Source organism: Schistosoma mansoni, chromosome 2, assembly GCF_000237925.1.
Source record: "Schistosoma mansoni strain Puerto Rico chromosome 2, complete genome".
Classification (NCBI taxonomy): Eukaryota; Metazoa; Platyhelminthes; class Trematoda; order Strigeidida; family Schistosomatidae; genus Schistosoma; species Schistosoma mansoni.
In genome coordinates this window covers 9,374,859-9,391,938 of record NC_031496.1, presented here as the reverse complement: position 1 = coordinate 9,391,938, position 17,080 = coordinate 9,374,859, and the positions used below count along the sequence as shown (strand labels likewise).

The 17,080-nt window shown below is 34.0% G+C and overlaps 2 protein-coding genes across 2 annotated transcripts; one reads left to right on the top strand and one right to left on the bottom strand.

The window, feature by feature from the left end:
• Positions 1-950: 950 nt before the first annotated feature.
• Smp_044820 (hypothetical protein) lies at positions 951-2,907 on the top strand (the record flags this gene model as incomplete). Its single annotated transcript, XM_018795605.1, has 2 exons — positions 951-1,184; positions 2,491-2,907. The coding sequence occupies 2 exons, from the start codon at positions 951-953 to the stop codon at positions 2,557-2,559; spliced, it is 303 nt and encodes a 100-aa protein (XP_018649901.1). The 3' UTR covers positions 2,560-2,907.
• Positions 2,908-5,809: 2,902 nt separating this feature from the next.
• Positions 5,810-16,549, bottom strand: Smp_044810 (hypothetical protein; the record flags this gene model as incomplete). Its single annotated transcript, XM_018795604.1, has 9 exons — positions 5,810-6,281; positions 7,858-8,057; positions 9,600-10,250; positions 13,183-13,328; positions 15,728-15,859; positions 15,894-15,937; positions 15,970-16,277; positions 16,312-16,469; positions 16,514-16,549. The coding sequence occupies 9 exons, from the start codon at positions 16,547-16,549 to the stop codon at positions 5,938-5,940; spliced, it is 2,019 nt and encodes a 672-aa protein (XP_018649900.1). The 3' UTR covers positions 5,810-5,937.
• Positions 16,550-17,080: the final 531 nt, after the last annotated feature.

Below are 17,080 nucleotides of genomic sequence, written 5' to 3'. Positions count from 1 at the left end.
GATGAAAAATCTATCCAGCGCTCCTTGGTCTTCAGTGCTTGTTTAACTACGATCTGTTTGTGATTTAATCAGTACTATTCTTCAAATGTTTTGCTATGTATTTCGGTTAATTATTTATTTCATGAAATGTATTTTCTTAGCAAAGATTGGTAGTGGCTAATGTTTTGTTCTATCTGGGACTCAGCTGGATATAGCTGCATCTCAGGGTTGATGTTTACTCTGGGACTCGAACCCAGTATCGTTTGCTTCGAATGCCATCATATTATCCACTTAGCTACTTGCACAAGTAATGAGCGGACAGTGAGACTTGATGACTGTAAATTCAGTCATTCCCATGAGTATTCATCACAGTCTGTTGAAGATCTTGAACTAGAATGGAACGTCTATTCCGGTGAATATTTCACTTTTCAATGGTCCATAAGCTACGGTCAGTCCTTCACAGAAACTATCTCAGAATTGAATTATAAACAGAGATGGATGGTGGATGGTAGTAGTGGAATCCTAAACATTCATAGGAAGATTCAAACGACCAATACAAAAATGAATTAAATTTCACATCATTGCATAAGCTAACGACTATCTGGACTTGGTAGCTAATTGGATAACGTGATAGTATTTGAAGCGAACGGTGAATATCAACACTGACATGTAGATACATCCGACTGATGATTCCCAAATAGAACGAAATGTGCGTGCTCGATTCCACTGCTAACCACCATCCATCTCTGCTTATAATGCTTGTGACTTCAGGCAATTTTGAGTCAATCTAAATAGGATGGATATATGTCAATAAGAGACTTATGAATTACAGTCCTAAGCACCATTAGGAAAATTGAAGTATAAAAATACCAAGTAAATGTATTTTCTTGTCTAAAATTTAGATTATGAAGGAGGTTCAAGAAGAACAAAAACGTGAATTACGCATCATACAAGATCGTGAAGTGAAAGAAATGAAAGCACAACAAACTAAAGCTTCAATTGAATCAAACCGTTCTGTAATGAATGATCGAAAACTACGTAATAAAGCAGAACGTGATCGTCGTATACGCGAATTAAATGATTATAATACAAAACGATTTATTGATCAACGTAAACTACAAGCTCAACGACATGATAAACAAACACAAGAATTAAATAAACATCATACTTTAGATGAACAAGAAATCATCAACGGAATTAAAAAGGTAATAAATTTGTTTTCTTTTCAATTGAATTCATCAAATTTTCCAGTAATCTTTTTGATATAACTAATGATTACAATATTTTTCCTCTCGTACAACACGTCAATAAGACTAATCATGTTATATGAGAACCAGGATTCGCAAACCAGAAGAGAGAATCAGATTAGCATTAGAGAATACCTTACTCAATACAACTACAAGCAGTTACACCGTGAGTCCGGAGTAGAAATGATTAGAAGGAAAATCGCATATTTAGTATTCTATAGGTTGTGGCTGTTTGTCCAAGCTCAACGACCAATCATATTTTAGTATCACTAACCACACATCAACTCTGTTTGATAGCGCTTTTTTTAAAAATTTTCAATCAGAGCATTGTGTGACAACACTATGCGCTTGTGTTGTATACGTGAATTAGATAAAAAATAATTACGAGTTATCATGGACACCTATTGTTTAATAGTAATCTTGATTATTACCATATCAACCAAGTGAACATTTTCTGTATCCTTTATCATCTTTGCTTCGTAAATGTTGGTACATGGTCAGCTATTTTGATGTACAATATTTGTATCTAATAAAATTCATGTATACAAGCTGTCTGAAGTACTACAATAATTTACCATGTAAACTAATGCGCTGACACCATTTTATGAATCTTTTCATTCATTCATTCATCTTATATTAAATAAGAGATTGAATTTTATCAAAATTGTGAAAGAATGACCCAATAAGAGTAGAGGATAAACATCCATCATCCTCTATTGCCAAACATATAATCGAAACAGGCCATAAGATTGATCTTAACTCGGCTTTTGTGATGTTGTATAAAAGTGTAAAAGGGCGTATACTGAAGTTTATTGAAGCCTTGGCCATACGAAAATTCAAACCCCATTTGTGTATTCGAAAACAGTTTGTTCTCACCTTAAACCTACCCTGGTATTATCAGCTTATTATCCAGAGTGATTAGGTTTCAAATTGTTTTCACACTATTTTTATTATTATTATCCTTGTCTCCTCTTACCCCCCATCTCCAGTCCAGTTGATCTTTTATTTTTATATATAAATGTTCTTAACAAGTATATGTGTAGTCAGATTGTTTGAAATGTATTGCGCTAATATATCATATAGTTCTAATAATATTCGTCTTCTTATTACAGTATCGAAAGAAAGGTTGATATTACGGACACGTTTAAAATAAAAGCAATTTTGAAGTAAACACTTTTAGTGTATTAACTAGAAAACAGTCATGCTTCTTCTATACAATCTATATTTATCTTATACACTTTTTTTTCCTTTACACTCTCGCCAGGAACGTGAAGAATTTATCCGCAAATATGAAGAAGATCTTTTAGCTTTGAAACGTGCAACTGTCATCTAGATTCTCATTCAATAACAATAGAAACAAGCATTTCTTTCTGGTCGATTTTACTGCATAAACAGATTTCAGTTGTTTCGGTGTTCGTTTATTTGCTCATATCATTGTTCTGTTTATTATTATTCCTCAGGGTGAACACTTCCGTCGTCTTTTTCTTCTTATCTGTGTTGTGATGTGACAGGTGTTTATACTATTTTCTTCAATGTATCATTCTAGTGTTCATGACATAAATTACATTAGTACTGTTGTCAGTGTCTCAAAATTGATTAAGACCAAAAACACAGTACTCTTAATGTTACCATCATTATTCTAATTTTTATTTCTGTGTTGATAAAGTTAAATTTCTTATCATTACAAATGTCAACTGCTCACTCCACTAATCACATATACACTCACCAAACATAGTTTTGTAAACGTTTGTATACTGTTATCACTAATTATGTATTGTGACTAGTAGTATATAGTGGATATCAACGAAAAATTTATTGTACTAATGTAATTGATCTATATCAAGTTTATTAATTTCAAGTAACTAGTCAATGAGTTTCGTCAGCATTTCCCAAACTAGAAGCCGACCATCTTTTTTTTGTCAAACAACAGATTGTTGTACAATCTATTCCCTCACCTCTTCTTCTCATATATACACTCTTCTGATAACTATTTTCCACCGTTATGTGATTGATATAAATGCTCGATATTCGTATATACATATGAATCTTTGAGTTGAAAAGTATTACGTCTGTGATATAACTCGCTACCTTTATTACTTCCGTTCGTTTAAACTATCGAATTTTTTTTGTTACATATGTGTGTACACAATTTACGGTTGTTTACGCACTCATATATATACATATATGTTTACATCATATAGTTTGAATGTGTTCTGTGCAATAAACATTTTTTTTCTACTCACATTTGAATTAAAAGAAAAAACACTAGTACTTTCTATGTTTCATTTAGAATGTTGTCTGAATAATAATTATAATATTGAAAATATTTACGGTCATATTATTTTGTTGACAAATTACCTTTACAATTAGACTGTACTATTTACTGTTAGATTGTATGTTTATTAAAATTGTAAACAATGATGATAATAATAATAATACTAATAAATAAAAAAAACAGGGATCAAATTCATGCGTACGTATGTTGCAAGTGCACACGGTGTTTATAATACAACTAATAACTGCCCTGTCTACACATGCACACACACACATTTTCATTTATAAACATTTAGAAGAATTATTTTGTATGACTAAAGCAAAGACAAACACAATCTGATAGATAACTCGAAAGTTACAATTTTGTCATTCTTGTGATTATTATGGTTGTAATTTTTTTTTCCGTCTAGTATTATAATTGTAATTTAATTTTATGAGAAAGAAAATATTTTATTGGCCATATTTTGTTTGTTGTTGTATGTAAACTTTCAACAGGATTATACATATTCTTTCAATTCCTTTGCTTTCATGTGTGTGTGTGTGCATGTTTCGAACTTGTAATGGATAATTATTGTATTTGTTTTTAATGTGAAGATTCTTTTTCTACAATAACTAATACTAGTATTCATTTATGAGTAGATAGATAGATTATGCATTGTTAATGAAAAAACAAACAACAACAACAACTCAGAAATAGATAAATAACGAATGTTACGTATTATTCACATGTTGTGTGACTTCCATGATCACACTTATTCCACTTTTCTTAAAAAAAAAACAACTTCTCTATCTTGTCAATTCATTTCTCTCTTTTTCAATTGATATAATTGCTTTGTTTTTCTCTTATTTACGTTGTCTTTACTAAGAGATAGAGTAAAAGAGAAACATCAAATATTACGAATAACCTTTCCCTCGGAAACTGGGCCATTTTTTTTAAAGTGGCGGGATCTTTCTTTTTCATTTTCTTTCTTAGTTTCTTACCTCTGTCTTGTTGTTGTTACTGTCGGTATGTACATTGTCTTTCGATGAATTTGTTAATAAACAAACTATTCCTACTACTAATAATAACACTAGGTGTATAGATATATACTACTTATATTTGGATATAATTGCTAATTATTCCACAAAATAAAACATATTCGGACAGGTTGTTTTGTTCTATTGTTATGTGACTTGGTATAAGCCCTCATAGTTATTAACACTAGATTGTATTGTGATTAACATTTACAGCGTAGAATATTAGTGGTAAGATTTTTGTGCACTCAGAATGGTTATTGTTTTTATTACAGAGTTGAACCATATTCTCTGAGATAATTAGTTTCAAGAAACACTATCTAGAAAACAATAAATAAAATTATCAGGACATATACAACAGACTTGTTTACTTCATTTCTTAATACATGATACACATTGGTAAATGAAAGGCTTTTCTTGATATTTGTATTGATTACATTTACGGTCAAACTCGTTTGACTGCTTGATGAAATATGGCTGGTTGGATTTATGCTCTCATGAAAAGCAACTTTTTTAAAATACTGCCTTGAATCGGTGATTTTATAAAACAATGTTTTGTTAAGTTTATTTCTGCGTCCGTCCATACTTAAATATTCAAGCAAATAGTGATATTATTGACTAATTGCTATTAATCTGAGCGAAATTATGGTTTTCCTAATGATACGGAAGAAAACATTGGCGTTTTATCATTTTCATTTCCATATTACATCATCAGGTGTACTAACAGTCTCAATATGAACCGAGAGTTAAGAAGCTAGAATGAACATGTTAAAAGATAAGACATTATTTTATTTTGGCATAGTTTTATTCAGATGTCCAGAAGAAACAAATACTCGAATGTTTAATTATACTACTGACACAATTGATATACGTACTTAGGGTAATGGCTAAAATTAAGTATGAAAATACTTTGTTGTGATGTAAATGAATCAACGGTATTGCAAATAATTGTTGAGTATTTATACATACTGCATCCACGAGTACTGCTAGACCCGATAAAAATCTTCAGCAGATTATGTTGTGTAAGACAATTTACTGTAACAACAACCCAGAGCTATCATAAATTATTGACTGAGAACATGAGATACTATCGATAAAAAATTTTATATGCATTTTATTATCTTAGTTTTAACCCACTTTCTCCATACATTTATATTTTTTTACATTCTAAGAAATACGAGAAAGTAATGCACTCTTAATAAACTTTCAGATGCATGCAAAAAGTATGCAGCTCAAGTTCAAATATCCCTTTATTAATGTCTTATATTTGAATCCATCAACAATATATAAACACTACGAACCCCCAATTATTTATTATTAAAATTGAAAAAATAAACAGCAGAAATGCATGACAAAACATAATATTGTTAACTAATAGTCTTTAAGAAAACTTTAGTCGATAACATTAATAACAACTAATCCATTATTCATTAAGTGTGGTTACAGACTTAACTGCTTTCTCTGTAGAGTTTGCCTTTGTGGAAATTGGATTAGATGATTGTTGTTTCTTGGAAGGTGCAATCCATTTAAGTTGATCAACTGAGGGTAAATCAGAATGAAGGAAAGGACATTTAGTACGATTAGTGCAACCAGAACCATATCGACATGGAATTTGGCTATTGAAAACAGGGACAGTTGAAGCTGAACTTCGAACAATGATTGGAGGGGCTTGAACAACAACAGGTGGGTGGTAAAATTGACAGTGGGGATTTGTACATCTGTTTTGGAAACGGCATACTATTTGAGCTGGGTTGGCAGATACCACAGCTATAAAAACGCAAATAGTAAAATAAACAGATAATTATAATCGATAATTAGAAAAATTCATACTCGCTTTAACGTAACATACATTAATAAACAGAAGGTTTTGTAACCCCCCCCCCTTACACATACTAATGCGTGAAAATTAATACTGATAGATTAATTCTACAACATCTATAAGATGACAACACAGAAATTGGAATGTTTAAGTAATAGTTCTGATTAACAATATCAAACTCATTAATTCAAATTAATTTACTGAGGATGCGTAGTTATGTTAGACGTACACAGGTTGTTTCTAATGAAAATAGACTTGTTATTATTACATGGGAAGTAATGTCTCGAATTTGGACGGCATGGTCTAAAAGTGTTTGTCACGATGCTTAGTTAGACATTAGTATTTGGTCAATAACACAGTTTTCATTCCAGTTAGACAATGGGGGATGTAATCATTTGAACAAGTCCATAACTGTGCTAGGTTCTCCCTATATACAGTTTCATTTTTATCTTTGTTTTCCAATCTTTCAAACTTTCACTACAGACACAAATGTGGTGTTGGTATTATATGAAGTGGAATTACCAAGTATTACTTTAGTAAATAATATCAACAATTAAACTATCGATAGATGGGTAAACTACATTAGAGAACCATATAAATAGATAATTTAGCTAAGGTTAACATTTCCAGTTAATAAGACAATCTTGGGTTTCGCACTTGGCTTCAAGTGACGCTAATAACAGAGCACAAATCTTTTTACTTTTATCAATGTAAAATGTCCTCTCTATGAGACATGGACAATTAAGAAAAGATAGTTATTTTAAAATGAAAATTATGATTTCTTGTTTATTCCAACGAAGAATAAATGGATGGTAACTGCTAGGAGTTATTTATAGACTATCATTACATATATTCCTATTGAATAATTATTAAGTAACTAGATTATATATATCTTTTATAATAAGCTTTCGTTTGACTATTATACGATTTACCACTCTTAATTTACTCCCGATCTATTAATTATAGTCTTCCATACTCAAAGCTACCTTTGGCTTGGTCTTGTATGACTAATATTTTTCAGTTCATGGTTTGATGCAGCCTGGTCTCCTTGTATATAAACCAGGTATGTCTGAAACATACGATTCCAACAGAGGAGGTTGACATTTGTGTTCTGGTTTGGTCTGGCTAGACTAGGCAAGAAGCTACCATGATGAGGACCAATAAGAATTCCGAGTTGACTCAAGGCTGCTCATGCTTGTTAACGCGTTGTTTCTTTAGTATAGGACAAGGTCATAAAAGTCGGTATTTTGATTGGTGGTTCTGTCACGTGATATTTGACTGACTATAAGCCATAATGGTACACTTTACACTCACATGGTGGGAAACAATGTTCGAAAATAAACCCACATCTTCATTTAGAACTAAACGGAAAAGAGATGTTTTTCGAATTGGCTGTCTGAATAGCAAACTCAGCGGTATTGGGATGGTGAACTAGGATTAATAAAAAAACAATCAGTCGGCAACGGTATTACCATATATATATATATATATATATATATATATATATATATATATAACACTTACGCAATACTTTTTTCGATGAGTGTGTGAAAGCACAGTCAGGACGAGTACATAATGCCCCATAACGACATGGTGGATGGACAAATGTACATGTTGCTCCAAATTTACATCGTGGAAACAACTGGCATGGTTCTGTGGGATGAATGTACGGACAGGAACTACCATTGCGACAATTAGGCCAAAATTTACAACGCTCCAATGAGCTAAAAGTAAAAAGATAAATAAGTTTTGATTATGTTTTTTATAAGAGAAAAAACTACTTGAAACTGTAAGGAAGTGAACAATAACTTTTCGTCTTGTTTGAAATAAATGATACTTTAAGAGTCTTTACTTCAGTTAATTTTTAGGTGTCTTTATCTGTATATACCTTAATCATATATATTATTCTTTCTAATATCAAGAGTATGAAGAAATCTAAAAATAATTTAGGAGTTTGAACTGATATAGGGAATGACTACAATTATATTGTTCCAAAATATAAAACTATCACTAAATTCTCATTGGATGTCTTCGAATACAATTTGTTATGTTACAGAATAAAATTTAAATGAACAGTCATAGAACTAGAACAAGTTGCCGGGGTTCATAGTCTATTACTGGTCTAAATTATGGCCATATATATAGATTATTTGACTAACACCATCACGCAGTCAGAAATGAATGACTGAGAACTTTGAAAGATAGGATGTAAAATTGATCACTATGGTGCAGGTCTAGTAAACTTCTCCCACTAAAAATTGGACACCACTTATTTTTCACTAAGCTTATTGTTATATCTAGAGCTTTGATTCTTAATATGCCGCGAACTACTTGACTACTTGAACGATAGAACCCGCAAACGTCGCAAAAGAGAGAAGACAAAGACTGGTAAGCAGGAAGTTTATTGCCCCAAACAGTGTTAAAATATAGCACAGAAATCTCGTGTATTTATAGTTTTTGGCTGAAAGTAAATTATCATTTAGGTCAACCAATAAGCACATAGGTATCAAACTAATCCATCCAATGGAGAAGCTCCACGTTGGCATTTCTAGAACATTCCCCTAGCCGTGATTGGATGGAATGTCTGCGGCTCTTCCTGGGCTTCTTAGGGCTTCCGAGAGTCTACCGACGGGCCGTCCTTACACTTATGGAAACTTTTTCCATTTTTCATTTATGTTGGCGTTTTGTTTAAGATTTTGAATTTTTATATTTATTTATCTACGGAAGACTAATACCGTTGATATATAGCTTAAGTGTAAGTAAGAAGAGAAACAAATAGTAACATTTAACTAAAGTAATTAGGCATCAGATAAATCGTAAACTAAGAGTTTGTACTATAAACAAGCATGTCATGTTTACGAACTGACACTGAGTTTTTCTATAACTTAGTGTTATGGCTCGTAGGGTGGACGCTTTATTCGGATAACCCCAGGCTAGCACTACTCAGCGACTTGAAAGACCAGAGAGAAGACACGAGTATCAGAGAAGCACTTTACTACAAGGTTCAATTATGTACAGAAAAACAGGGGTTTTATAGTAATTAAAAGACCTTGAGATCCCATAGTAACAGTATGTTAACAGCCAATCAGGACCTTGTTATTTTAGTAGCATTTTAGTAGCATAGCTTCTAACTAATCGCTGATTGGTTGGGCTCTTTATGAGCCTCTCTAGAGTTTATTGTAAGCCGACCTAACACTTAGATTACACCGTGACGAAATTAATTCAAATTTTGAAATACATTTTAGTGAAATCATAAAAATTCTAACCTTGGAATATTTGGTTGAGTTTCCGATTCTGTGGTAATATCAACTGGATTTTGTATCTTTTCTTTATGTTTGATTGAGCTGTTTTTCTTCTGCCTATCAGCTCCGGCTGAAAAACTGGTAACATCTTCTTCTTCATCTGTTTCATTCAAATTCACCACTAACTGAGGTGTTGGTTGACTTAATTTATCAGCTAGAGTTATTTTTGACAAGGGTACATAGTTTCCTTTGAGTTGTAGGCTTTCATCATCGATTCCATCATTTCCAAATGCATCGTCACATGCTAATTCTACATAGTCACCCTCAACAAAATCGTCAAATTCATTCCCCGAATTGTAGTCGAAATTTTCCTCACTTCGAGATAAACTAACTACGCGTCCATTGGATTGAATAACAGGGCCAAGGCGATGTTTAGCACTTATTCTACCTTCCCCATGTAGTGATTTAGTATTTACCAAGCGTGGACCCAGTCGAAGTTTTCTATCATTCAGTACATCTGTCTGGTCGAAGTATCCGACAGAACGCAAGCGACCAACTCTTGAAGAATTACGAAGTTTAGGAGGAGAAATCATTTGTGTGGATTTAGGTTCGGCACCAGACAACGTAATGAAAAACCTTGTAGAATCAGGCTGTGAAGACGACGACACATCAGAACTTTTTTTGAGCAAAAAATAAGCAAAAGGTCACCGTTTAGTCATAAAATTATTACATTACACATCGTACTACGAAATAAGATCAATTTAGGTTCAGTTGTCAAGTTAGTACAGATTATCATCACAAATGAAAAACGACCCACCCAATATTCTAAAGATAATAAAAACTTAACAAACTATTAGCATGACAGTAAATGTGTTTACTTTTCTATTGATTTCAGTTCTATGAAACTTCATGAAAGTTGCTGCAGAGGTTTGTGGAGATAGTTAGATTTCTGTGGTTTATATCACAGAGAGATCCTAGCTAGGGAACCATTACAAATTTGAATGCACTGTTAAGCCGTCTCGTCCCTCCGTGAAACTCTTAAAAAAATGTGCGTTTACAACCTCACAGGTGGTTGAACTTAGTGCCTTTAAGAATCACGGTGAGCGGACAACCTTTAGACAACTGAGGCTTCATCCAAATGTTTACGTGTCTAACTTGAGTTTGCAACACTGTGCAACTACCTTCTAATGTCATTAATGAGTGATTGCTTTACGTATGACATGGTGTTATTTCCCAAATATGATGTGAATACTTAACCATCTAGCCTTAAGAACAAAACTACGGTTCAAATATAGACAAATAATAAACAAGTAGGGAAAAAATAGTAATTCGTTAAAGACAGGGCTACTGTTAATTTCCCACAGTCACTGTTTTAAGTTTAGTCTTAAAAAATTACTTGGTACTGTTCTAATAGGTTTACCTTTAAATTGTGCTTAGATACCAAACAGCGAGCTGCTTATAAGATATCTTCAGTTTATTTTACTACAAATCAATAAGTCTCACAATTTCATTTTAAAAAGTAAGCGTTGTGAATAAATAGAAACGAATCACAATCCATCTCTTTATCTCTAGTATCTCTATGCAGAAGTATAAATAAATAAAATTTCATATTATGGGATATATTGTTTATCCAAACATGGTCGCTTTGATACAGTCAACATATAATCATTGAAAACCCAAAATGGCTAAAATACTATTGTTATTTGATAATATCAGATGACATCTGTCATAGTCTGTGTAGAAGATAATATGTTTTATCTTACTCTACTATAAATGTGGTATAAATGAGCGAACAAAACATTTCAATTGAGTAATAAAATAGGCCATAAAGAATATAAATAAAAAGCAGATAATTTAGAGAGAAGGTAGATGAAATTTAATGTAAACATTTTACAGATATGATTGAAGTAAGTTCAAGTCAGTCACAAAGAGTGGTAATAACCACTCTTCATTCATAGACCTTAAACCAGTGATAGCAAATAAGCATTCATCAAATTAAATACTTTGGTGTAATACATTGTCAATGGTCATACTTAATTGAAAAAACAAAGTCTCATCTGTATGTACAACGAGTTTTACAGGTGGCAATACAACTCTGAACATGTGGGTAGGGTGTATTCTCAGTTTTCAATAGTTAGTAGTTGGCAGTTGTGTTATACATATTCCTACTGTTTTAATTGTCAGCTTGAAATGATGTAGTTGATGTATTGTTTCCTATCCTAAAGGTGGTCGTATATACTGTTGTGAACCCTTATTACAGTACTAGTGATGTGTGGGCGAGAATGACAATGATTGGTTGTCTTGATGAGTCAGACATTAGATAGTGTGACAGGTGTCATATGTGATATATATATATATATATATATATATATATATTCCATATCCTTATTATGTACTGACTGTTCCTTGTATCGGATTTTGGTGTGGAAATATATTGACGTTATAGTCAGGCTAATCTCGTGTTCTTGATCTGAGTTGTGTTGATGTCCTTTAGAATAGACACTGGGTGGGAATCTAGTGTAGATATTTGTCTAAGGTAAATTAACGTCCAATATACGTGTAAAAAGTGAAAGGAATGTTATAACAAGAAACTCTAGAGTTATAATCAGTATCCTTACGTTTATAACAACTAGTTATTGAGATATCACACAAAGCACTTCGGGTTTTAATTTATATTTCAATTTTTATGCCACTATAACCAATTATTGAGAACACTAAGTTCAGATAATGGGATCTAGCGAGTGATAGAGGTCAAACGATGGTTTCGGACAGAAAATAAATCTTGGAATGTTTTTTTATTAGAATAAGAATAATAAATTGAAACAAGATTCTTCCATTGGAGTTATATCAATTTACTCATTCTGACATGCATATAGGAGTATCATTAAATGACACAGTCCACTGAAATTGAGGCCTAAAGTTTGATACATCTTCGACAACTATACTGTTTGTCAACTACTCCATAACTAACAACACATGGATGCCTTATAATTGCTAGAAATAACCGGATTTACTAAATTTTGCTAAGGCAGCTGTTATCAAACAATTATAGTAAAATCTGCATAATCATTATTAAAAGTGGTTTATGGCTTAGTATTTCAAAGAGATGATCACAAATCTCTGGATTACAGTTTTATATTCTGCTTCACGTACCTTATTCTGGGAGAAGTCAAATTGTATCACTAATCTCCGTACATTGAACACGGCTTAAAAACTGTATAACACAAATATCGCACTGTTTCTGTTTACCTGGTTTCGGAATTCTGTTCTATCCCTAGATTTATTGAACCAGCGCAAAAAGATTTTTCAACTTGGGGATGTCCGCTTTATTAATTTTGATTACATAATAATAATGCTACCTCATTACCTTATAGTCAATTGAGTGAGGTTATGGACGTGTTTACAAAAAGCTTATCTAAATTATTGTTATTGGTCTATTTCAAAAGAGTTCGGCCACTTACGAACACCAGAAAATTTCAAAACAAAAAACAGGAAAAGAATTCAACATAATAAGCTGACTATAAAATGTCTTCTTTACGTAGAGGTGAATTTATAAAGGGAAAACATTATCAACAAAATTAAAATTATTTATATGTTCACAACTAACCAAGCTATTGGTCGAGCGATTGGTTTTCGTTTTGTTGGAGTGTGCAAACTGGATTCAGTTGCCATTGTGCTGGCTTTAGCTTCGTTCACAGCTCTTTTAAGCAGCAAGCTTGATGGTTGAGGATACTCTTGTTTTGTTCTAACATGCTATGATGAAAAGAAACAACTCATTGCAACAAATTTTCTCTCTTCAAATAATATGTCAGTTCTTGAAAAATAAGAAAATAATTATAACACCAATGGCTAATGAATAAGAACATTTAAGTTTTGCAGCATAAACGTTCCGAGCAGAATTAGGAATTTTTGTACGCTACGATCCTTACACGTACGAAATGATGACACATGACAGCGACATTTGTTTTTCTGTTCAATTTCGAGTGTAATGTTTGGCTCAATAAACCGACCAAATAATGTAGCGGGGACGACCCTCCTAACTACATCAGTACGAAATCTGGGTAGCGGTCATAAGAAGTAAATGGCTTACTACAAACCATACTCAAATTACGTGCCCAATTGTTTTCAAAAAGAAAGATATAGGAAAGTTGGGAGTTTTTTTATCAAATGTGTCCTCAAAGCAGTACTCATATATTAAGGGATTTCTGAGTAAGCAATGGTAAGGTTAGGCGCAGAGTAGAAGAGAAAAGTGGCAAGCCGGTTAATAAGGTTGTGAATCTTCAGTTGGAATGCTTGGGAAATATAGTACGTACCCTCGATCAACGCCTATCACGACTCAAGATGTTGGTTGGCGTAACAACAAACTGAAAGCCAGAAACAGCAGAGAGATCCTATTAAATCGTTGTCGGCGTAGCACTACACGCACTAATTGATTGTACCTGAGTGTTAGATTGAGAAAAATCTACGGAGCTGGTGAGACGCCGATTATTGGCATCCAACGGCGTCTTGGATGATGAGCAGAGTCCTCTGAAAAACAATTTGGCCGGTAAGCAGTCCAGTAACACCGATCAAGCTGTTCTGTCCTCCAAGGCTGATGGCGACTGGTCCACCCAGGAAGGTTCGCAAGGAACTTCAACTTCCGGAGCTCCACAAGTGACCACACCCAAGTGACCTGACTCTAGCTGTCTTTAAGAGGTGAACAACTGACCAGAGAACTGATTGGGTTGTTCTGAAAAATTTATTAATTACAGTGTTTCAAGATCCCTAACTGAAGCGATTGTCGTCATCAGCTTTAAAAAAAGGCTTGTCATCTGTCCAACAAACTTTGAGGGTTGAGTCTACTTCCGACTGCATTCAAACTATTGGCTTTCGTCATACTTCGCAGATTGTGCAAAGTCTGTAAAAGACCGACTTGCGAGGTGCATGTCACCTTTCGTTTCGGTAGTCGGTGTATTGATTATATTTTCACATTCTACCAATGTTAAAAAGCCGCCAAACGTTTTGGAGGCAACAACAGTTGTATTTCTTTACATTACGGTTCGTTTTCATTCATTGGAGAGGTTTTTTGGTACTATATGTCGAAGGATAGCGTGTCTGAGTTTAATAATGTTCTAAAGGTACACGAACACTTCAGGTATACTGAAGATATACAACTACCTCTCTTCATTATTTGTGTACCTAATTAATTTTTCATGAGTATTTGTGGTGGGGTCACAGATGAAACCAATCTATGTATAGTGAAAGCTGGAGTGATTTATACCAATTTGAGACATCTTTAACATCCTTATCATACCTGTCTAGTCTCGGGTTTACAACACGGCGGCGAGAGCGGTCCTACCCTATGTTTGTGAAACCTAGCGTCTCAGATTTGAGGGTATTCAGGAACTCCGTCCGACCAACGTTATCTCTGAAGGATTGTTGGTATTTCAGTGGCAACACTGCGTTAGTAATAGTGAGGTTCGGTAGTGTATGTTCGAGCATGGTAGCGAAAACTCATGATATAACTATGGTGAAACAGGTTTAGGAGGTTAGGTGTGATACAAATATTTCAGCTGCTTCCACATCATGCTTAATTTCCTGACGATGGAATCAAGTGGAAGTGAAGAGATGGTCAAATTATGATACAGCAACAGAGTATAAAAGTAATCTATATAGGACTGGCACGTCTGACTACACCAACTTCCTGATTAAGGTCCTAGAGTCTTTTCTGTCGGTAAAGATACTGTTACTACTCCTGCAACTCGGGCATCTGCTTTAACAATTTGACCTTAATGTGGTGATGTGTAGTAGCAATTTGGACCGATGTACATATTTACCAGATCCAACGTAGTTTACTTTTATAGTTCCTGAACAAAATGATATCATGCTTTTATAGACAGATAGGTCAGTGGGAATTGCAAAGAAATATATTTTAAACTACGTCTACTGCAAACTCGAATACGCATATAAGTATTTAGAACTCTTAGCGAACAATACTAGATGTGATCACTATCGATTTCGAAGGGTTTTCGAATCGACGAGATGTTTCGATAACACCAGCGATCGAATGTGAATCAACAAACACAAAACCCCGTGAGTCTTGAGAAAAACTGACGTTATTGGCGTAGTCAATAATATCAGTTATAGCAATGCAGTACAAAAACAATGATTACCTTAAGACTATCTGAGTTTTTCACTTCAACAACTGATTGTAGGTTGTTCATTTTATCCGATAATTCCGAATTATTTTCACTTTCTTGAACTATTTTTCGGGATAAGGAAGAAGTGGACATGATTTTGCGCTCCTAAACAGTAAACGGATGCTGCTGAAAAACTTACTTCTTTAATGTGATAAGATTCATTATCCTCAGAAACATATACATCTACAACTTGTCTACATTTTAATTTATCTCACCTGCTGCAGCCTTTACACTACCATCTACTTCTGCGTGGGGCTCGCGAGAACTATTAGCATATCTACCATGCTTAACTGGTCCTAAAGGAGACCTTGATCTCGGACGCTTCAAGGACTTGGGAGGAGAACCACTGCGAGATTCAGACGAACGTGACCTACGACCCCTCCGTCGCCTAGACTTTGATCGTGAAGATCGAACACTTTCATTATCTCTACGTCCATCACTAGAGTCTTTAGAAATTAAATTAATGCGAGGCAAGAACTTACCACGACCCATAGCTTTCAGGTTTTCCAGCGTTTGGTGGAGCCTAGAGAAGGAATAAAAGACAAAATTCCCCTCACCATTCAGTAAACTTATTGGTATGTTCACCCAGGAACAACTGTAAGTCTTTAGCCATAGCGCTTTCGCTTTTTTTGTTTGCAACCATAACCATAATATAATCCGGAAGTTCATCATCAATGAATGCACCAAGAGTCTTAAGTTTATCTGTTACGCGATCCTATAGCATTTTAAATTAATCCCTTAAACAAAAGGAAGACAAACCTTCACAGACAGCAGAAACGACGAGTCATAAACCATCGATAAGACGAGACGTAGAGATACTAAAAAGGCGCTCACTAGTTCAATGGAGCAAAAGAATTTGAACAAAATTACAGCTCCTACTTAATGAGCTTCCATGTCTGGTAGCAATGGATCATCAGTACTTTCAGACAATGAGTTAGCGGTCATATAAGAAGTTTACTATCCATTCTTGTAAAGCACCTGTTATTCCAAAGCTCGAGAGCTTCTGTATAAGACCTAAGTGTGAAACCTTGTCAAACGCTTTGCTAAAATCTATGAATATCACATCGACAGACAGGCCGTTATCTAAGGCTGCCGTCCAATCCTCTCTCGCAATAAGTAAGTTAGTTAAGCATAAATGATTGTTATGAAACCCATGTTGCTCGAGAGTTAACAGACTGTTCAAATCTATGTGACCTAGTAACTTAACCCGAATTATCTTTTCAAGTAACTTAACGACTGTGCTGGTTAGCCTGACAGACAGTTCGTTAGATAAGATCTGTCTCTTACCGTCCTTAAATATAGGACTGACTAAGCGCCTTTCCTGTC